The 24,497-nt window shown below is 37.9% G+C and overlaps 2 protein-coding genes across 2 annotated transcripts; one reads left to right on the top strand and one right to left on the bottom strand.

The window, feature by feature from the left end:
* Positions 1-1,664: 1,664 nt before the first annotated feature.
* LOC140150359 (uncharacterized) lies at positions 1,665-3,071 on the bottom strand. Its single transcript, XM_072172369.1, has one exon. The coding sequence runs from the start codon at positions 3,069-3,071 to the stop codon at positions 1,665-1,667; it is 1,407 nt and encodes a 468-aa protein (XP_072028470.1).
* Positions 3,072-4,850: 1,779 nt separating this feature from the next.
* LOC140151351 (uncharacterized) lies at positions 4,851-24,155 on the top strand. Its single transcript, XM_072173662.1, has 6 exons — positions 4,851-5,111; positions 15,003-15,096; positions 16,777-16,881; positions 17,934-18,898; positions 19,574-21,273; positions 22,552-24,155. The coding sequence occupies exons 2-6, from the start codon at positions 15,045-15,047 to the stop codon at positions 22,622-22,624; spliced, it is 2,895 nt and encodes a 964-aa protein (XP_072029763.1). The 5' UTR covers positions 4,851-5,111; positions 15,003-15,044; the 3' UTR covers positions 22,625-24,155.
* Positions 24,156-24,497: the final 342 nt, after the last annotated feature.

Genomic DNA, 24,497 nt, shown 5'->3' with positions numbered 1-24,497 from the left:
ACCAACGTTCGTGGTTTTGGTTGTTCTGCATAATTTATGAAGAGATTCATTGCAAAGCGCTATATATCCATTCCTACAAATTACCTATTTTGCATCCTCAATTTATTTATTTATTTATTTATTTATTTATTTATTTATTTATTTATTTATTTATTTATTTATTTATTTATTTATTTATTTATTTATTTATTTATTACACTTTATCACTGGTATATACAATAATTATAATATAACATCAACATATATTGCACATGAATATTCAAAAGTACATGAAAAAAAAGGAAGTATAGATAAAATTTTGCACCAGTGACAGGCAAGGACTAACAGGTGCAGAGCACCTCTAGGACAGTCCCACCAAGGATCAAAACAATGAGGACACCCTCCCAAAAATTTGAAAAAAACCCCATACACAAGCCTACAACCAGAACACTGGCAACATGTAACCCAAGAGCATGTGTTGTAAGGATCAAAACTCTCCTCTAGTTTGTTCTTGTACCACTCAGAGAGCTGGCTCGTAAAGAGGACATGTTGACAGTGGATCTAATTGTGAGAGGAAGTTGATTCCACAGGGGAACGATACGGTTGAAAAACGATGCCCTGTGAGATTCGGTTTTGCATCGTTTGGGAATCAACAATAGGGGGTCAGCAGATGATCTGGTGGTGGGACGGTTCTTGAGGGTGGAGTTAAAAACAACAAAATGGTTATGATTAAGGTCATAAAGTCCCATTTTGCATCTAAAAAAGAATGTGAGATCAAGGATTTCACGTCTAAAAGACAAAGGAAGGAGGTTTAATTTAGTTAACCTCTCACGATAGTCTAAATCAGGGTAATGTAGAGTATAGTTTGTTGCTCTCCTCTGGATGCCTTCGATTAATCGAAGATTACGTTTTGATGTACCACTCCAGAGAGAGCTGGCATACTCCACATCACTCCTGACCAGTGCAGTAAAAAGTGTCCTTGTGACCCTTTCGGGAGCATTAAAACCTACTGCACGTTTTATCATACCCAACTTTTTATTGCACTTGTTGACAACACGTCTAACATGGTCATTCCATACAAGACTAGATGAAATATCAATACCATCAAGATCCTTGATAGAATCAGTTCTGGATAAAATATTGTTATTCATACGATAGTCAAATTTCACCATATTTTTTTTTCTGGTGACTGAAATTATTTGGCATTTGGATGGATGGTAATGCATGTCCCATGTTTTGCCCCATTTATAAAGAGAATTGATGTCATCCTGAAGGAGCAAGCAGTCATGTGTACTATGGATTGATCTAAAGCATTGGAATCATCAGCAAATAACGCAGTTGTGCTGTTTCGGGTACAGTTAGGCATGTCATTGATGTAACACAAAAAAGCATGGGTCCCAAGATGGACCTTTGAGGGACACCGGATAAGACTGGGAGCCAGTCTGAGTTTGAAATATCAATGACTACATTTTGCTCCCTATCAGTCAAGTATGCTTGAAACCAACTACGAAGATGCGAATGGAACCCAAACGACTGTAACTTGTGAATGAGCAATTTCATGAAATACTGTTAGAAGCTGCATAACAGTTGATCTTCCTTTAACAATAATCTTTAATTTGTGGAAAAACAATATTAAACACAGCTCTTTCCATGATCTTACCACAAATGCACAGCAAGTCCACAAGTTATTTGTCACCCTTCTTGTAAACGGGCACAACATTAGCTTTTAACCATATGCTTGGTAGTTTCCCAGACGAGAGAGAACAATTAAATATGTGACACAGGGGATGAGCAATTTGAGAGGCACATTCTTTCAATAACCTTGGTGATATGCCATCAGGTCCAGCAGCTTTTGATGTGTCAAGACTGCATAGTATTTCCAAAACATCAGACTCCTCAATCTGAATACTACCAAGTAACTGGTGTTGAAACATAGGGATATCAGGTAATTCATTATCATCCCTGGGTTTTGAAAACACAGAATAAAAATATGAATTGAACAATTGCGCTTTATCACTGGCTTCTGATGCAGTACATTGATCACCCTTAATCACCTGTGGCAAAGTGCAGGATTGTGTTTTGGATTTGAAATAAGACCAAAATCTCTTGGGATTATCAGAGATGGTAGCACCTAAACTGTCAATATAATCATTGTACTTATCCTGAATTAAATTCTTCAATCGATTACGCAACTTAAGAAATGATTCCCAGGCCTGCGGAGAGTCCGGTTTTTTTGCTCTCCGCCATGCACTCTCCTTTTTGTTCCGAAGATGACGAATCTCAGAGTCAATCCATACAGGAGCTGTACAATCTTTGACCTTAGAAATGTGCTTATTAATAATATTCATAAAAATATCAGTGAAGTTATTCCATGACATGTCAACGTTGGATGCATTGTATACACGACTAAAATCAGTCGAAGTAAGCTCAGATCTAATTGCACTGAAGTTTGCATTTTTAAAATTGTAAACAAACCGAGTGGCTGGCCTAAGTCTATTTATTTTTGTGTACACAACAAATTCCAACAAGACATGGTCAGTCTGGAAGAACTCACTAGAAATTGAAATGTCAGAGATCTGATAATGTGTAGTAGAAAATATCAAATCAAGAATATTATCACACTTTTTCCTTGAAGGGTGTGTATTCATCTGAGTTAAGTTAAATGAGTTAATGGTGTCCATAAAATCCTGCTCTGGGACAGGAACACTTTGAGGAATAGAGTCACTGAAACAACCTTGAAGTTTTGGTACATTAAAGTCACCTATTAAATGAATTATATTATATTCTTTAGAAATTGTTGTTAAAGTTTGAAAAAGCGCCGAACTAAATGATGATACATCCCCATCAGGTGGTCGGTAACACAGAACGACTGCCATCTTCTGAGATTTCCGAGGACGGATGTCGATTACAACCAATTCTTCCTGCGGCTCCAATTCAGAACGTCGCAATGAAATAAGATTACTTCTCACAAAGAACAATACTCCTCCACCACGAGATTTATTAGTGAAAAGTCTATCTTTACGATAGGTTGTGTATCCAGGAAACGTTAACTCGCCGTCAACAATTGTATCGTTTAACCTAGACTGTGCCATAGTCGAATTTTATTAAAAATATGTTATTATTAGTCATGATGAACCCATTTCGTTGAACTCAAAATTATACTGATGTTTATTAAAATTAAAGTATTCAATAGTAAAATGGTCATAAAGAGTTAAAAATATCAGATGATTAGTGACAATAAAAGTAATTGAATGCAACATTATCTTGCATAAATATAATGGCTCACTTTAATACTGAACAATTCTGATTTTGGAATCTACCAGTTTATTGATAGCGAACCCGGGACTTTGTTCTCTAAAACACACTGTCAAGCATACTTGTTTATCAGTCCATTAACCACTAGTACTAAGCATGGTATAGTACAAGACGCGCTAGATGTTTGATGAGAGATTAACTTTTGCGTCGACACAAAAGCGCCGCAAATACCACAGATAGTTGTGTACGGTGTAGTTAATTGTAATGACGCGGGCCCGGAAGATTTAAACCATAGCGAGATATGGGCGACCAATCACAAAGCAGATCCATTTAAAGATGCATTACATCATGGCCAATTTTAGTAAGGCCAGAAATTGGCCTAACTCTCCATAGAGTCCCGTGTTAAAAATCTTAACCGCAAGGCAAAGTCAGTAGTCCACTTGGGAAGCTAACAAACAGAGGGAGTGCGGTGACTGAAAAGATCAGATACAGATGTGAAAATCTATCAGTTGCACACAAATCAATATAAATCAGAGTTTTATGCTTAAATGTAATAGCCAGCGTATGCAAAATGGGCAAGTGGACTACGGAGAAGTCTAACAGCTAAAGCCTCCTTTGTAGACTACAAGTCGTGTTCACACGGTCGGATATAAGTGTGTTAATACCGGTAATAAGCGACTTACAACCGGTAATAGTGACTTATTACCGGTATTAAGTGACTTAAATCCGACCGTGTGAACACGACTTCAGACCCACACAAGCACACATTTGGGATACATGAGAACAATGGTACCATTGTACACATGACTGCTCTTACACATGACTGTATACTCGCCTGTTGTGTAGAGCGTTAATATAATGCCGGATCAGTGACCAATTTAATGGCGGAACTCCTTTGTTCGAAACAATGGTACCACTTTTATGAATAGCCTGTCGCAAACTCTAATCGGCATCAAACGAACAAAGCATTACATAATCTATTGCCACTCTATTTCTTTTAAAAGCTCTTTGGTTAAATATACATTATGATTCATGAATTATTTAATATCGATTTAATAGGTCTCATATTTTTCCGCATGATGAAACAATGAATATATGAGATAAAGACAATGACCTTGTATTGACAGATTACCACCATACAGGGTGTCCCTGAGAGAACTGTACCGTCGGAAACTTAATTGTTTGGGTATTTTAACGCCACAACTAAACATGCCTAAATAATTATGAGCCCTGGGGAGGGTAAAATTAGGGGGAGGCAAGAGATTTTGGCGAGCAGAAAGGGGGGGTCAAGTAATTTTGGCCAGCCGAGAGAGAGAGAGGGGGGGGCAAGCGATTTTGGCACACATTCATGGGGCGCCTTATAAATAAAGCGCTCTAAAAAGGCTTAAGAAAACAGTATGGAAACGCTTTAATATGCAAATATCTTAGATCTATATATACCATTTAAGGTTTGCAAATTGGGATCCGAAAACTTTGGCATGTGCAAGGGGGTGGGGGTGGGGTAAAGATTTTGTGACGGGCCGAGAGGGGAGGGGGAGCGATTTTGGCAGGCCGAGAAGGGGGGGGGGGGCAAGCGATTTTAAGCTGGCCGTTCGGAATTCCCCCGGACACATAATTATTGGACAGCCCCTTATGTTTGGTTTATGTTTTAAAATACCAAAAAAATTCAGTTCCCGAAGATACAGTTCTTTCAGGAACACCCTGTAATAATGACGTATTTACAATTGTACATGCGCATCCGGAGTGAAACTGTATGTACGTGCATGGTATCCAGGGGCTACCATATATTTATATCACTCCCTGCACACGAAATACTATAATCAATTTATTGTCAGTCATTGCAGGTTTTTGCTTCGTAAACATTTTCAAAGAGAAAGGTGAGTTGAGATGTTTAGATGTTGTGTACATTTTTTGTCGGTGAAACATATGAAAAACACAAAGAATATAGACTATAAGACTACCGTATTGAAGGTGGAAGAGATTGGGCTAAAATTGATCATTTCCGCTACATGTACATGCAACCGCTATGCTAATATATATAATACAAAATATATTATTAACATGATTATGTGAGTGGTATGTTTGTGTGTTCTCCGTAGTCTACTCTGATTTGTATTAATCTGTGTACGATTGATATCCCGGATTGATAAATTTTCACATCTGATTTTTTCAGTGTTTGTTATTTGATTTTTTACTCGGGCTTTCGCGATCAATAAACTGGTAGATTCCAAAATCAGAATTGTTCAGTACTGAAGTGAGCCATTATTCAATAACATGTACACATATACTCCACTTTTACCCTCACAAATTATATAAACTGACTATTTTCTATTGAATAATTTCGAATTCATTGATTGCGTTCATCATGATTAATATTATAGGGCTATATTTATTTATCAACAATCGACTATGCCATAGTCTAATGTGTGTGTGGCTGATTATTGAATTATTGCACATAACACTGAAGTCTATTCAGGGAGACACGAGTCGAAGGTCACCATATTAAAAGGTGATATTGCAAAACTCAAACAATGCAAATATTGCGTGAGATTTGGGTTCAAACTGCATAATAACAACGCCCTTATTAAAACGTTGGATAAAGACGTGCGTGGTTGGTAACGCACTGCAGGGTTTATTTTTCTATTGTGTCTATTACTCCCCATTTCAGAAAAATACAGCACTAATTTTTGGGATTAAAAAAATATTATCAAGTTCTGCCAAATTAAACATAGCTCAATCCTAATCATTCATTTAGTCCTGACCGGCGCGGAGATAAAAGAAAAGGTTCACTGTTTTACTAATTTCTTGAAAAAATAGCCAAAAACACGCATTTTCGGCATGGAACAAGTCTAAGCATTCAAAATCTTGAGAATATGCCGAAATGTTGCTCTAATTTTCACTTTTTTGTGTTACTTTAATTAAATGGTTGGTTATAAAAATGAAACTTTAGAAAATTAGAATGCATAAACTTCAATTAGTCTTAGTAGATTGTAACAGCATACAAAAAACACGCTAAAAACACATGTCGTTGGCCCTTATTGTTGGCCCCAAAATTGGCCAAATATTAAAAGTTGACTTTTATTGTTAGTTAGGACTAACCAACGCTCTGCAGGGTCTATTGTTCTATTGTTTCCGATTAGAGCGCTGACATATTGGAAAATGTTGCCAATCCATATTCATGAGAGTGTACATTCAACGTCCACTTTTCGAAATTGGGTGACTTGTGCTTGGCAGGTGCGAAATACATCTGACTGGGCTCATTAATTACGTAACGCACAACGGCATTGATGTCATCGAGTGGCTGCTTAGTGCTGTTATGTGTTAATTTTTATAATAATTATTATTACATTTATTTTCCTTTCTTTTCTTTCTCTGTATTTATTCTTTCCTAGGCCTACACTAACTTTATCACTCCCTCGCTATCCTTCTCTCTCTTGCCTTCTTCCCCCTCCCTCACTCTCCCTGTCATTCCAATATAAATATGTCCTTATCTTTCTATTATTTTATTTACTTCTCATTATTACATTCTCTTCATTTGTCCTCTTTCTCCCTTCCTGTAGGCTCCCCCATTCTCCATATCCCTCCTCCCCTTTTCCTCCCTCATATCCCCTCTCAAGACTTCTCACAGGGGAGAATCTGCCCCCATCCCCTTCCACCGCCGCTATTTCTATGCCAATCTCCATCTTAAAATAAAAGATAAATGGACATTTGTGAAAAAAAAACCCTTTATAGGCCTATACTTATACTTACATGTATACGCAGCGATTACCATTATAGAATACTATAGAAATGTGAACCTGGCAGCTAATACATTCTGATGTGTAGTCGATCATCAGGGGCATTCAATTTATTTAAATGAAGCGTCTAAAGTCAGGTGGGTGATAAAAAAGATTATATCGACAACTCCATTATAGACCTCAGACCCGCACAAGCGCACATTTGGGATACGTGAGTACAATGGTACCACTTTACACATGACTGCCCTTACACATGACTGTATTGTGGTCACTTATTACCTAGCTGGGGGGTTTACACCCCCCAGCTAGGTATTGTAATCGTTCGGGTTCTTCCGCTGGCAACAAACCACTGTAATCTTCCCGTTTTCTTCCGCTGGCAACAAAGTGAAAATGCACATGTTTTTTTTTGTTACCCTTTGAGTATGAAACCCTGACTTGATGCTATGTAAGAATTATTTGACTAGTGAAGATATGGTTTGGTCTTTTTGAATCATTGTTTTTCTAAAGGAATGAATGTGTTTGTTAGTTTGTTACTGTAATTTGTTATTTAACCTAAGGCACTTAATTAGTTGAAAAGGTAATTAATGACCTGTTGTTTCTGCAAGCCCAGGGAATGTATGTGTGGGAGGATTGATGGCTAATATGATTTTGGATGCAGTTAGTTGGAATTGAAAGGTTGTTGCAGAAAACTTGGATAATAGTGACAGTAGTTTGTGTAGGAAGCAATAGTTGAAATAATGGCATATGGGCACATGAACAAAGTGAATAACTTTAGGTGATTGCAAAGCCAAAGGTTTTCTTTAAGGTTGAATGTCAATGCAGTGGAAATAAGCAGTAATGGCATATTTATATAGGTTTTTTTAATAGAAATGTGATTTTGATATGAACCATGCAGGTGTGTTAAAGGCACTCCTTAACAGTAATTGTAGTATAAATTTATAGGTTTAATATTATGTTTACTATTAAAAGTACTAGTATTAGGCTCTGGCTTATCTTTTGATTTTGATTTTGCACCCGTATTTTACAGACTTTGGTGGTATGTTTGGAAACAGGGGATTAATGAGCCAGGCTTTAAAATGTTTAGCATTTATTTCTGTATGGTTATGTCCGACCTCTTTCTTTGTATTAATGAAAGTGTTCTCTGGCCTCTTTCTTTGTAATGAATGTGTTTTTGGCTTGATTAGTAATTCCAATGTTAGTACCGGTATATGAAACTATCAGATGTGTTTCCTTTGCAGTAGGAACTTTAATTCTTTCAGTGCCATTATCATGGCAGTTAATATCAAACTCTAGCTAGCATTTGTTTACAGGCTCTATGTTTTGCTTATGTAAATGATTGTTGGGGATTTTCTTGTCTTCTGATGTTAGGGTTTTTGTTTTATACTTATATCTTAGAGTATGTATCTTATTTTGTTTGATTAAAAACATCTTGCATTAATATATATTTGAATCCCAGTTCCTAATTTGTGTGGTTTAAAACATTAACAATTGGTGTTCTTGTATTTTACAGGGAAATTAAACATGGTTTAAGATTATGCGCAACACAAAAATAGCTTGCAAATGGAATAGACCTACATGAATGCGGGATATGAATTCATTTGTTTTCCCTACCTTTTTGTTTTGTTTATGAAGTTGGGGAAAATAGTATAAAAGCCTTTAAAAGTCTAGTAATTGGTAACTGTAAAAGAAGGGCAGGAACCCTTCATGATACCTCCCGAGTCCACTGGGTATTATACTGTGCGTGCGCGGCAGCACTATTGTGGTGCCACATTACATTTGATGTAGTATATATGTCATGGACTGTAACATTTGAGCTGTTTAAGGGGTCAATAGGTCAGGGTATACAAGTAATATTGTAAATAATTTTATTGCACAACCTTATGCCCTACAACAAGTTAAAACTGCATTTCTAAAAGGTTTCAGTGTTAGATGAAAATTGGTCAGTGCATCGTGGTATGATAAAATTCCTTCTATAATCTGTGGATAAATGTTTATAATCTGTGAGTTAATGGTACCAGTACATTTTATTGTTATCATGGTTATCACCCATTTGCTGTTTTCTGTAATCATGGTGATCTTGAATGAGAAATACTAGCTAGTACTAACAAGGTAAGACTGATCATAGTTTAATTAATTTAATTCTATTTAGTGATAGTTACAGGACTATTCATGGGTATTGGAATAATTCTGGTAGACCCTGCGCACAAGTATAACCCTAACCCTAAGCAACCCCAATTATAACCCTAACCCTAATCCTCACCGTTTATAAACCTAACCCTAATCCTAACCCTAATTTAAATTTAAATTATAAGGGGGCTGTCATTTTCTTTGGAAGGGGGGTCATGAATTATACTGGGGAGTGGGGGTCATAGAATTTTTAGACCAATTATAGGGGGTTATAATTTTTCAACACCCAAAATAGGGGGTATAGAATTATTAAGGGCTGGTGACTCAAACTTTTCGCGCGCTGTGCATATTCTTGCACACAATCTTTCATTATATAATGCAGATATTTTGCGCATATAGACGAATCCAAATACACGCATTCCTACACCTGACTAGCAGCCTTTAGTTGGGTAGCCGTCGGCTACAATGCACTCAAAATGTGAAATGATTCGGCCTTGGCGGAAATTTTAAACTGCATTCCATCACCCGTTTTACACCTTCCGCGAAAACACAGGCAGACAAAAGAATAACACAATACAGTTCCCTTCCACAAAACACACAGCATGGTCTATTCGCTGTTGAAGTGACATAATAATCGGATTAATACACGCGGTATCTATGCATTGATGTACTTGCGAACAAAAGGGCTATATGTATGAATAGATGCGACGGGATTACCTGCGGAATTATCTCCATTATATATATTATTAGCTATTATTCTATTAACCCTCCTCGTCCTTGCATCTTCTATAGGTGTTAGGCGGCTTTTATTTGCACAATTGGACGCTCAAAGCACCAGGTTGGTGCTAGCGGCTACCCAAAGATGTCCGACCAAATCCTGACCATGACTTGGCTACTTGGATTCGTCTATAGCGCGCCTTCTTTACACACACAATTAAATTTTAACGCACTCCACACACTTTCTTTGCTCTAAAAGTTTTGATGCGCTCCTCGCCTTTGTTCCGGCAATGAATAATTTGTCTTGAGTCTGTGTAGGTGGAAGTGGGTGGGGGGGGGGGTCATAAAAATTTTCGACCCAACATAGGGGGGGGGGGTCTAAAAAAAATTGTGCCCGCAATAGGAGGGTCATAAAAAATTTTACTCCGGTCACCGACCCCCCGACGAAGAAAAATGACATCCCCTAACCAAACCCTAAAACACAGGGTGCACAGGGTAAACCAGAATTATACCTGGGTAATAATAATAATTTCTATTCATGTTTTAGTCCAAGACACAATATGTTTATCATCACCGTTCAACATCTTTATTAACCACTCCCGTTTACTAACTGCTCCTGTTTACTCTACTAGTGCACCTGCAGCTGTGAGAGCCCTGATGCTGTGAGAGCACTGGCATGATAGCCATACTGTTTGATGACCTAAGACCTCGGTGTAATTTTTTTCATGCTCCCCTCATACGAAGGATTCCACCAATCAAGTTTAAGCCCAATAAGGCAAAGTTTAAATTTAGCCCCTACATGACCTTTGACCTCAATTTTGTTTTGCGCATATATTCCCCTCGTATCAAGGATTCCACCCACCAAGTTTGAGGCCGATAGGACAAAGTTTGAAATCCATGACCTTTGACCTTTGACCTCGGATGACCTCCATATAATGTTTTTCATGCTCCCCTCATACGAAGGTTTCGACCCACCAAGTTTGAGCCCGATCTGACCAAGTTTGAAATTTGACCCCTCCGTAATGACCTTTGACCTCAGTCGACCTCGATTTTATTTTGGGCATATATTCCCCTCATATCAAGGATCCCACCCACCAAGTTTGGGCCCGATTGGACAAAGTTTGAAATTTTGACCTTTGACCTTGACCTCCGATGACCTTCGAAACTACCTGGTAAACAGCGCCCGCCCGGTACCCATCTATGTGTGCAATATCGGGACGATGCGTCGAAGTGCGGCGGAACGCATAGCTGGACAGACACACACACAGACAGACACACACACAGACAGACAACGGCTATTAGTGCACCTGCAGCTGTAATGGCCATGTAGCTATTAGGGCACCATCTGCATGAGAGACACACTTTTTGACCCCAGCTGACCTTTGAACTGGGATGACCTCGATGTAATTTTTCATGCTCGATCATATCAAGTCTAAGCACAATAGGGCAAAATTTAAATTTAGCCCCTAGATGACCTTTGACCTCGGCTGACCTCAATTTTGTTTCGCACATATATTCCCCTCATATCAAGGATTCCACCCACCAAGTTTGAGCCCGATAGGACAAAGTTTGAAATCCATGACCTTTGACCTCGGATGACCTCCATATAATGTTTTTCATGCTTCTCTCATACGAAGGATTCCATCCACCAAGTTTGAGCCAGATCGGACAAAGTTTGCAATTTGACCCATCCGTTATGACCTTTGACCTCGGTTGACCTCGATTTTATTTTGGGCATATATTCCCCTCGTATCAAGGATCCCACCCACCAAATTTGAGCCTGATCGGACAAAGTTTGAAATTTGACCCCTCCGTAATGACCTTTGACCTCGGTTGACCTCGATTTTATTTTGGGCATATATTCCCCTCGTATCAAGGACCCCACCTGCCAAGTTTGGGCCCGATCGGACAAAGTTTGAAATTTTGACCTTTGATCCATGCGGGGTATTTTTTCCCTATGACCTTTGACCTTGACCTCCGATGACCTTCAAAACCACCCGGTAAACAGCGCACGCCCGATACCCATCTATGTGTGAAATATCGGAACGATGCGTCGAAGCGCGTCGGAACGCATAGCCGGACAGACACACACACACACACACACAGACAACGGCTATTATTTTAGTAGTATAGATAGATAGCTCCCGCTAGTTTTGAATAAAATAAACACACTATCTGTGGTCATCTTGTGACTCCCTACATTTTGGTCATCAAAAGTATTATGCCCCCCGTATTTTTCTTTCCTAAAATTTATGACCCCTGTATATTTGGGATCCTCCTTCCAAAGAAAATAATAGCCCCTAAGGGGTATTTATGGGGCTCAAACTCAGTGACAACAAACCTCACAACCAGGGGGACATTTTGCAGGGGTCATGTCAAATCTTAGAATTGCTGCATTTTCTGGCAATATGTAGGGGTACGGAGCTCAAACTCAGTGACAATAAACTTGATGAGAAGAGTAACATTTTGGAATATTTTGCATGGATCAGGTCAAAGGTCAGCTGGGGTCAAATCTTCGAATTTCAATATCTGGACATCTGTGAGGGGTACGGGGCTCAATCTCGGTGACAACCTCATGACCTGGGGAACATATTGGAACATTTTGCACGAGTCAGCTCAAAAGACATCATTCTGGGGCCAAATCTTAGAATTGCGTTATCTGGACATCTGTAAGAGGTACAGGGCTCAAACTCGGTGACAACTCATGACCAGGGGTGAATTATGGAACATCTTGCAGGTGTCTGGTCAAAGGTCATCTGGGTCAAATCTTAGAATTGCATTTTCTGGACATCTGTGAGGAGTACAGGACTCAAAACTCGGTGACAACAAACCTCATCACAGGGGAACATTTTTGCAGGGGTCAGATACCTCCACAACACCAACATGCCCCAGCTAGGTTTGTGGTCTATGACCACCATTTGCCTCTAGTTTATACTCGCCTGTTGGGTAAAGCGTTAATATGATGCCGGATCAGTGACCAGTTTAATGGCGGAACCCATTCACTGCCCTTTGTTCGAAACAATGGTACCACTTTTATGAATAGCCTGTCGCAATCTCTAATCGGCATCAAAGGAACAAAGCATTACGTAATCTATTTCTTCTCCTTTCTATCTATCCTCCTTGGGACTAACTTTAAGGATTAGGATTTAGCTATGTTTCATTTGGCAAAACAGGATAATATTTTTTTAATCCCAAAAATGAGTTATGTAATTTTTCTGGAATAGAGAGTAGAGCGCTGACATATTGTGTCATGAGACACTCAGAACTCCAGTCAACCGATAGCTATTGTTTGTACAAGGCTCACTCGGTCATTTAATGAGGCAATACAAACGATAGAATTTGGTGTTGAAATTAGCAAAATTTTGAGTAACACATTTTCAATGTAAATTTAATTTTCTCGACCAAATGAAAAGCAATAATTTTCATTTTTTCAGTAAATGTCAGAAGATGCTAGGTACTGAATATTTTTTTCAAACCCTGATGTTAAACTTAGGTGCAAAATTTAGGCTTCTAGTGTAAGATTTTCGATTTTCACGGGCTTCAACTTGCCCCGCGAGCTTTTTTGTCCCTGGTATTCAGAATTCTGATCATGTCAGTATTGCTAACAGCATCAATGAACTATTTGTGAATGTGTCTTCCAACATCAATCCTCTGAATAACACAAAGCTTCCATCTTATCATAATGGAATGGTTTCTATACAAAAACGATTCTCTTATAAACCATCATGCGCACAGTTTCCACCTCGATACACCTGAGCACACATTTTCGTCCAAGAGCTCTCCGCACAATCTTTGATTACACTACACGGTTGAGTGCATAGCAATGTAAGAGCTGTGGAGCTTCTAGCTGAAAAATGGGCCTCATTGATTAGTTTTTGTCGAAACCTCAAGTGTTCCCTTCATTCAATCAGATTTTTCTTTATATCACATTTCATATGTGAATTTGAAAGGCCATAGATCAAAAACTATAGGTCACAGACATTCACCATCATTAACTTTTTTGTTCAGAATAACTAGGTTGACATAATGACATATTTTTTTAATCAATAAAATATATATTTATTTTTTCCCCATGCAAAAATTAAATTTTTAGCTCAAAAATGGCCAAAATAGCACAAAAATATGGTTTTTGCCATTTTTTTTATATTTTAGAGTTGTGCTGTGACATTTTTATTCACCAGTGTTAGACATCCATGTGACATGTAACATCTACAATAGAAATGAAATTTCTACTCAATTTATTTTGAAAGTTACAGCTATTTTAATATTTGATATTTTTGGGCAAAAATGGGAAAAAAATCACGAAAAACACATTTTTAACCCTAAATAACTCCTAAATGTGCCAAGTAAAACGTGAGAACTTTTTGGATATCAATTCAGACATACCTTTACTCTTGATTTGTTATGCTTTCATGTTCTGCCCAAGAGTGGACTGGGAGGGGACTACGGAAGTGGAAAACCAAGGGTCGTAGAGACGCATGGCCTAAAGTCTATTATGTATAATGCTTTTGAATGATGTCTTGAATAAGTGCAATATTTTATTTTCTATCAACAGCAGTTGCTGTATTTTTCCTTCTTCATATTGACACTGTATTTTATAATGTTTAATTGTTTTTTTAATATTGTAAACCACTTGTAATTTGGCCTGAGGGCCACGATTTGTGTGTGAATAAAATCTACTATACTATACTATACTATACTATACTATACTATACTATACTATACTATACTATACTATGCTAACGAAAGGTATTACCCAACTTTCTAAAGCACATCATATACACTATTAAATCACGGCGAGATGTAAATTGGGTGAGGATGTCATAGCTCATTAAAGTTTGCCACTCGGTGTATTGCAACTTGTTGTAATGAACTGTACATCGACGGCTAAATTGTGCCTTTTGTGCTTTCGGCTACTCAATCACGCCCATGGGCTGTATGAGAACACAAGATACCTCTTGCTCAAGAAGGCGCTTTCACGTGAGTTTTGTTTCATCACTTATTGACAGTAGCCTGCCTGCTAAAGCGTTAATACGCTGTCAAAAGGCACCTCTCGATAAAAAGCTTGTCGGCAAATCAAATCGGCACAACGGAACAATGCGTTACATAATCTATTGCATTTCCATGTTATAATAGCTCCATTGTTGGTAATATACTAATCCTTTCATTCATTCTTTCTTTCTTGAGTTGAGCTTGGCCAAATGACAAGTATATGACTAGAAGAAAAACATGTCACAAAACACAATGGACGACAGAAGTGAGATGCAAACAGAGAGTCAAGGTAAGTTTCAGTCTGTCAGATTTCAAATTTTCCACCATGCACGGCATGCATTCAAGGTAGGGGTGGGGGGTGGGTGGGAGTGTGTGGGCAGGGGTTCTTAGTGGAAATGAATAGTCGGTTTGCTAGCCCCTGTGCACGGCAACACGATTGGCACCTGTTAAACCTCAACCCAACTAATGTCATTTAAGTTGATTGAGTATTTTGCTAAAAGACTTTCCCTGGACAGTTAATTTACGCTCTAAACGCGTGAAATTTGCCATTTGTACGCTTAAGGGGTGGGGTATGAACGTTTGGACAGTATTTATTTTGGGACATTAGAGCACATCAGACATATCGAATTGCATTCTGAATACGAAGAATGTCATTCTGATATCAAATAATTTTGATTTTTGAAATTCGCAATTTAATACACATTTTATGGCAAATCATTAAAATTGATATTTTGATATTTAACAGTACTTGAAGTAAACTTTATAAATCTGATGATTTATACTTAAAGTGTATGTAGGTGGGATGAAAAGCCGACGATCAATTGAAAATTTTGACCTTTTTGTATTGAAGATATGGATTTTTTTCCCAAAACACCAAAAAAAAAATTAGGTCTTTTTGGGAAAAAAATCCATATCTTCAATATGAAAAGTCAAAATTTTCAATTGACCGTCGGCTTTTCCTCCCTGCTACATACACTTTAAGAATATATCATTAGATTTATATAATTTACTTCGAGGACTGTTATATATCAAAATTTGAAAAATATCAAATTTTTATAATTTGTCATAAAATTTGTATTATATTGTGATTTTCAAAAATGAAAATTATTTGATATCAGAAAGACATGCTTCGTATTCAGAATGCAATTCGATAGGTCTGAGGTGCTCTCATGTCCCACAAAAAATACTGTCGAAACGCAATAAACGCTCATTTTAGATCCCTTAAGTGAGGCATACTAAGGATAATTGTGGCCTAAAATCCTGCAATCTGGTTATGTGCTTCTGATGAGTGAGGCCCTATGGCCTTATGATGAGTGAGGCCCTATGGCCTTACGAAACAGATCTGTCAAGTAATATATTGTAACTGTATCAACACAAGTCCAAATTAATTATTTAGCTCCCAATATGGTTGAGCACTTTACCTTTGGATGATTTCAACCATCTTGGATGTATATCTTGGATTTATCTATGTACTTTAGTGTATGTAGCTGGGATGAAAAGCCGACGTTCAATTGAAAATTTTGACCTTTCATATTGAAAATATACATTTTTTTCCCAAAAAGACCCAATTTGTTTTGGTGTTTTTGGGAAAAAATCCATATCTTCAATACGAAAGGTCAAAATGTTCAATTTTTAATCATGTGCCATAAAATGTGATTTATATTGCGAATTTCAAAAAATCTAAATTATTTGATATCATAAGAACATTCTTCGTATTCAGAATGCAATTCGATATGTCTGATGTGCTCTCATGTCCCACAAAAAATACTGTCCAAACGCTCATATCCACCCCTTAAAATACATCAAGGTTTTTACACATACGAAATATTATTATAAAATAAACATATTTAAAAATTCCCCATAAAAAGGGCAATATTGAATGACATAAAACAAACCATATAGCCAGTTCCAATTTCAATATGTATTATTTATTTTTCGCCTTTTGTATCTTTTTGATTTATTAATTTAGTTGCAAGTGCAAGCAATACGAGACAAACTGTACGCGGAGATCAGAATACAGTAATTGGTACTGGTGACAATTGCAGTATAAATATTATCCATCATCCACAAGATGGTAAGTACTGAGAGCTTAGTGAATTTTAACTAAGAAATTAAAGTTGTTTTCATGCGAAAAGTTAAAATTAAAAAAAAAATCGGTATCCAAGGCAAAGTTAATGATTTGTAAAAAAAACCCACCAAAAATATTTAAAATATGCATATATTTGTTTAGTTTTAAGTGAAACATTGTGTTACTATGTTTTGACATTTTATGCGCAGGATGTATAATGTAGAACTAAATATATACATAATTTACGAGCAAATGAATATTTGGCATTCATTTTGCCAAATATAAATAACAAATCAAAGATTAGATTAAGATATTTTTTCAGTTCTTGTAAGAATTAATTTTACGCGTCAGGACGCACCATTTGACTTTCAGGTGAGGATGGACTAGAAGTTTGATAAAACACTCAGTGGCGTGCGCAGCACATTGAAAGTGGGGGGCCAGGTTGTTCAGTTCCCCCCTAGTGAAGTCTGATTAGGAGTGTGACTGCGAGCGGCTTGCCGCGAAGCCCCTCACGGGTGGGGTCCAGGGGCCCGCGTTAGGCCCCTGGTGGGGTCGAGGGGCAAAGCGAAAGCTCTGGGGTTTTAGCGTTTTAAAAGGCCAAGGAATCTTATTTTGAGGGGACAAATTTTGACGTTTTTGACGTTTTCCCCCGAATCCCCCGAATGACCAACGCCACTGAAACACTTTCCCCACTACATAGCTCTACATGAGCCAAAAACAATCCCCCACTATCAACCTTGCCAATACCTACAGTTCAAAAAAATCTTTCCGTAACCAAAACTTGCAGCCCCCTAGAAGTCAAATGGTGCGTTCCTTACTATACTAAAATGCAGCAAACCTTATACGAGCGCGACTACCGTGATGTTGCAAATTCGGCGCTAACAACGCGTACGGCGCACAGTTCATTCATAAATTTCCACTCAGCAACAATATATCGCCTTAGCAGCCAATCAGAGACAAGTGCGTTCAACGCAGTATATACGCGATGTATCCTTACAATACGCGCTCGTCTAAGGTTTTCTGCATTTTAGTATATGATCTTTCTTATCTTTATTCAGAAACCAAGAACTCAAACTACACGGTTGAAGATTTGGCGGGGGAATTGAAAACGCATTACCGTAACAAATTGTGCAAGAAGCAGCTCTTTCCATGGGAAAGGGAGAGCTACGTGGACCTTAACGATATCTATGTACAACTGACTGTTGACGAAGACATCCCTAAGCCAAACAAAACTATCAAAATACCATTACAATTTTATCATCTGATTTTTGAGCACACTGAAGCGCATCGCAGATTCATCCTGGAAGGCCGTCCTGGTTTAGGCAAGTCAACTCTCTGCGCCAAAATCGCACACGATTGGTGTAGTGGGCTAGATGACAAAGATCAGAATTCACCTCTGAATCACATCGAGCTGTTGTTTGTCCTCGAATTAGGAAAAGTGGACTACAAAAGCAATATCGAAGAGGAAATTATTAAGCAGCTTTTGCATGCATCTGCATCGCGATTTCGTGATCCACAGTGTCTGAGAAGAACAATTGAAAAGTGTGGCAAGTCGGTCGTGATTATCCTGGATGCCTTGGACGAGTCTGCACCTGATTTGCTACAGTGTCAGGAGGTCGGTAGCATAGTAGGAATTCTTAAATTTGAAGAATTGTCCAGCTGTAGAGTCCTTGTTACATCGAGGCCATGTAAGCGTATTAATGAATTGATGGATGTCAAGTACAAGCGTCTCGAACTTCAACCATTCAACAAGGAGAAGATTCGGGAATATGTGAAGCAGTTCTTTGCTGTTGATGACCCTCTTAGTCGTACGCTAGGTGCCCGCCTGTCACAAATGATCAAAAACAACGAGCTGGTTGTAGATATATCGATCCCATTGATAGCTCTTCTTATATGTTGGTACTGGAAGATAACAGAAGGAAAGCGGGAGATTCCCAAAAGGCGAAGTGAGCTCTATGATGCCATCATCACAACTATGTACCAATCTTGTGTCCAGCAGAAGCAACATTCTAGTCTGACACAGGTAAGTTCCAGCTTCCCGTTATTTCTACATGCAGGGTTAAAAAATGAGGGAATTTCATTGCACTCAATATCGCGGTAGGGGCCTATGTGAAGTATGAGCACAGACAGAACTAAGGGAATGTTCAGAAAAAGGTTTTGACCTCAAGGGTTACCATAAAGTCTTCAACTTCTCGGGAGCGGGGCACGTCGCAAGTATATCAAACTATACCTTTTCTAAATCCTTAAAGAAATACTTTTTTCCCTAAATTTACCAACTTTGAAAAGTCATCCCTGTCTTATCTTTTGATGTCAAATTTGAAGACTTTTGAAAGTTTTTATGAAAATGCTCATGAAAGATTCGGAATCAGCATCCCCAAATTGACCAAGAACCACTCTCAAACCCGGTTATTTATTTATTTCAACATCTTAAAAATACAAATAAAATAATATTAATCTCAGAGTTAGAGAAAACTTGACAGGGAGCTTAACAATGCTATGGCCCCCTTATCATGCTGATGTTTGTGGTGTAATCGGCATGTTTGTCTAGTATTCTTCTTGTAACCAGTCTACCGTATATCATGATATATATAGCTTGTCTTTTTCTTAAATTTTCTGGTAATCCGATTTTGCAAGTTGTGCTTTTTCGAACTGTTTATACATATTCAGATTATTTATTTGTATTATTATATTTTTACAGAACAGAATGGTGCAAGAGCTTGGTGCTATTGCTGTGAAAGGCTTAAAACCTGCAGAGACCCCAAAATTGGTGTTCACCAGGAACGAGATCGTCGAATCATCCTCTGAAGAATTAACAAATGGTGCATGCGCCATGGGTGTGATCTCACAAAAAGGTGACCAAGTCAATTCTTTGACATTCTTCCACAAATCCGGACAAGAACACATTGCTGGCAAATACCTTGCGGATCATCCCGATGAACTGCGTTCGTACCTTGGTGCCATTCAAACTGTTGATGCCGCCATGGCTACAGGGCTTGTGCTTATTTCAGCTGCCGCAGCAAACAACGATGCAGCTAAAGAAGTCATGACAGTACTGATGAAGCTATTTGACGAGGAAATTGACGTTAAAGAAGGAAGGCTTACTGTAGACGAAACAAGATGGGTCCAACAGTTTATTGAGCTCTGCTTGGAATGCAACTATGAAGCTGACATAGAAGGCAAATTTAACGAGATGCTAAGCCGGTTGTTTAAGGACGGTCAGGTTTATTGTTTTGGGATACAACCTTATCCAGCTGTGGCTCTTGGTTACTACATGGAACACAGTGACTCCTGGATACGTTCATTCAACTTGCAAGCAGTAGCGCATCCCAGCGACCCCCAGATATTTTATGGGCCATGCCAGAAATTATACGAACAGACCCTAAAGGGATTGAAAAACATCCCAGATGGAGAGATACAAGAAATGTGCAACGACTACAAGAAGGAGCATCGCGAGATCCTACATAGGGAATTGGAAGAATTACACCCAGCAGAGTTTGTAGCGTACATCGTACTTATGCAACGATGTGAAGGCTTGCCGTCGACTTCAGATACCAATCTCGTCCCAATCATCAGAAGCTTCCAGCACATTAGATTAGAGAAGTTGAGCATAGACAACTACAAACTTGGAAATAAGTTTGGTGTCTTTATTGATTCCATCAATGATGGCCACATGAAATCGCTTACTGAACTATGGGCTCCGTCAGTGACGATAACAGGAGAACAGACAACACAATTGGCTAGTGTAGTTGACCAGATGCCCGCACTAGAGACTCTTGGAATTCATCGCAACAAAATTGAGTCTGGAAAAACACTTCAGATCTTAGCACAAAGGATTACTTCTTGTAAAGCTCTTAAAGAGCTAAACATCTCCGACTACTATGCACCAGCAGAAGACATGAATGTTGTCGCTACCATGTTACCAAGCTTTTCATCGCAACTTCAGGCATTTGTATCTGTCAACAATCACATGAATAACGATGTTGCCACAAGCCTGTCGACAAATTTACCAGAAACCTTGGCTAAACTAAGTATAAGTGTATCTGATCTCAGCCCCCAAAAGCACAGAGAATTGCTGAAAGGTCTCCATCGTCTTGTGCTTCTTAAAAAGCTACGACTTAAAGACAGCCCGCACCCATCCGATATGGTAGAATGTGTTGGTACAGGTCTAATGCAATGGAGCCAAATGAGGGAGTTTACACTGGTTTATAAGCATGGTGGAGATGGTGAAACGGAAGTACCTCAGATCAGAGATGAAGCATGGGAGAAGATGGAGACATCCTTGAAGAGCGCCCGCCATCTTACAGGGATTCGATTTTGCCAGATTCGCCTTGCGGATAGAGGTTTTAGAGGGCTTCTGAAGATCTGCAAGGAAAAGGGAAAACATTTCAAGGACCTAAGGTAAGTCTAGACAAGAACACAATATAATTACTTGCCTTAAAATTATTCAATTTGATATATCAATAATTAACTACTATGTTTTCAATACAACATATAAAACAAACAAGGCAATCATTTCGATGGCAATCTGAAAACGTGGTAGCATTCAGAAATTTAATTGATGTTACCAAACTGACCAATGCCATGTCATCGACGTTAGAATATTGTTGGCTGTGTTGACGTTGTCAAAATGACAAATAAAAATGTTAGTTATACGTTGAATTATTGTTGGTAACATTAACGTTTCCAAACTAACCAAACTTTGTGTTTGTTTTAAGTTACATTTTGGTTGGTATGCTTAGAAAACAAATATTGTATTTTGGTTGCTTATTTGGATAACCAAAATATAACCAATGATGAAGTAGATGTGGTTGTATTTACGTCGCTACAACCACTAACAGACTAACCAAAATAAAACCAAAATACAATGTCATATTGACGTCAAAACTAAAATTGTGCCCACTTTGTAGGATTTTGGTTAAGCTTAAAGGATCTGGAATGAGCGTTTTGAGCGTTTCGACAGTATTTTTTATGGAACATGAGAGCACCTCAGACGTATCGAATTGCATTCTGAATACGAAGCATGTCTTTCTGATATCAAATAATTTTCATTTTTTGTAATTTACGATATAATACAAATTTTATGACAAATTATAAAAGTTTGATATTTTTCAAATTTTGATATATAACAGTCCTCGAAGTAAATTTTATAAATCTAATGATATATTCTTAAAGTGTATGTAGCTGGGAGGAAAAGCCGACGATCAATTGAAAATTTTGACCTTTCATATTGAAGATATGGATTTTTTCCCAAAAGACCTAATTTTTTTGTGTGTTTTGGGGGACAAAATGCATATCTTCAATACGAAAAAGGTCAAAATTTTCAATTGATCGTCAGCTTTTCATCCCACCTACATACACGTTAAGTATAAATCATCAGATTGATAAAGTTTACTTCGAGTACTGTTAAATATCAAAAATATCAATTTTTAATGATTTGCCATAAAATGTGTATTACATTGCGAATTTCAAAAAATCAAAATTATTTGAAATCAGAATGACATTCTTCGTATTCAGAATGCAATTCGATATGTCTGATGTGCTCTAATGTCCCACAATAAATACTGTCCAAACGTTCATACCCCTTCCCTTAACACTGGTACATTGCAAATAATTATTGAAGGGCCTATTTGACTTCGTTACAACTTCTATGTTTCTCTTTGCATTTACTTTGTTCAGGTACACAAGAGCATGTCTATCAGAAGAAAATGTAGAACTATGTAACGAATATGACTTTGTTACTCTGGATTGAGCATTCGTCACCAGACTGAACATCCAGTGGCACAGAACTTGAAATTGGTATCATATTACCAGCAATTAGTTGCACATCAGCTTCATATAATAAGATCGATTTCGAAAGAGAGTTACACCGCATCGCAAGTGCTAAACCCATTCATAAGTCTAAAACCTTACATGACATAAAATAGCGCTTCCATAGCATTCACATAATGAGCGTTACGATAGGTTTGGACTAGTCCTTCGAGAAGAACAATATCCACACCGGCCCACGGACTATATTTAAGCCGGATCACGTACTATATATCCACGCGCCTGACGGCGTGATATGTGGTGCTATCTTTTGAGTCCTTCTGGAAGGAGTAGTTTGGATTTCCGGTGTGTTAATTCGCTGTAAAAGTAGTGGTGTAACAGGATTAATTATCATAGCAATGGGTTTACAATATTTTTGAATGTATTGACCTGCAACAAAAGAAGGGTGCGCTTATCACCTGTGAATGTATGCAATGATTGATACCGCTCTTTTCAAAGACACTGATCTTACAGTTGCGGGTGATCAGCATGATGTAAACATTCTATAGAATTACGATCCAGGTCTGTATGGCGTAACGTCTAGTGCAGGGCAATACATTCAAAACGGTGTAAACCCATTGCTATTGTAATTAATCCTGTTACATTACTTGTACGACTTTCAGCGTCATAACTATGAAATTGGATGCTATATGAGATGTTGCGTAACGACTTTGATAGGAAGGTAACATACTAGACTCGCTGTGCGGAGAACTAGTGACTAATAACCCAATCACAGCAACATCGCAAGAGTGCTGCTAAGTTTGTGATTTGTATGACACAAGAGAGTTCAGTTGATTTGACGTGTGTCTATTATATCAATATGTAGGTACATAAGAGTAGGGATGACCAATGAACCATCAACTTGATTAGAACACTCCCATAGACATGCAGGGATCTCAACTGTGCACTGCTTGCACAGACATTTCTAAATTGATCTCATTCTTTTATTTTTTTTTTTATTTTTCTGTAAAAATTAGGGAAGTTATTGCCAATTATATTTTGTAACTATCTTGCAAATTACAGCAACATAACTTATTTCGTTTTCCTGTAAGTGCGAGTCAAAATTGGTCCATCGCCACAGTGCGCTTAATTGCCAGTGGCCGAGTTCAGCACTGCTCAAGAATGGATAACCTATATTATTGTGAATGAGTCAATGACCTTCAATGGCACTTAAGATTTTGTTTGCATACACCTACTAATTGGTCTTATTAAACCCAATAACATTGAAATTCTTGGTTGACCTGGACTTAATGCAATTTTGATTTTGTGTCATATCGGCCATCTTGGATGATTTTTGGCAAATGTTCTCAATGCATGATTTCAATGCCTCGGTTTGAAAAAAAAAATTATGCCATTGACTAGTAAAGTGCCATTTCATAAGAAACCTCTTTGATACTTTCACAATATGCTTGTTTCATGTTTGCATATATGTTAAAATAAAGAAATATATAAAGGTAAATATATGCTTATGCCAATTTTGCTCCCAATTGCTAATTTTTGGACCTTTTATTTCGTTCCAATGACCGGTCAGAATGGGAAACTTTGATAATTCATAATTCGAAAAGTTTTTGACCGATTTTGATCATTTAACCACCAAAATACTTCTGTTAATGAGTTCTATCCAGAAAACAATCTTTTGTAGCAATAGGGGCAACATGAAATTGTGATGGTTATCCCTAATAAGAGCATGTCTATCAGCAGTTGAAGAACTGTGTATCGAATGAACAGCCTGTGGTACAAAACTTCTAATTGATCTGGATTATCAGGATTGAGGAATTCAGTTTCACACCAGCTTCATCATAGAGTTTTACGACGCA

This window comes from Amphiura filiformis, chromosome 4 (genome assembly GCF_039555335.1).
Source record: "Amphiura filiformis chromosome 4, Afil_fr2py, whole genome shotgun sequence".
Classification (NCBI taxonomy): domain Eukaryota; kingdom Metazoa; phylum Echinodermata; class Ophiuroidea; order Amphilepidida; family Amphiuridae; genus Amphiura; species Amphiura filiformis.
The sequence above is the reverse complement of the archived record's forward strand: the minus strand, read 5'-3'. Positions and strand labels throughout refer to the sequence as shown.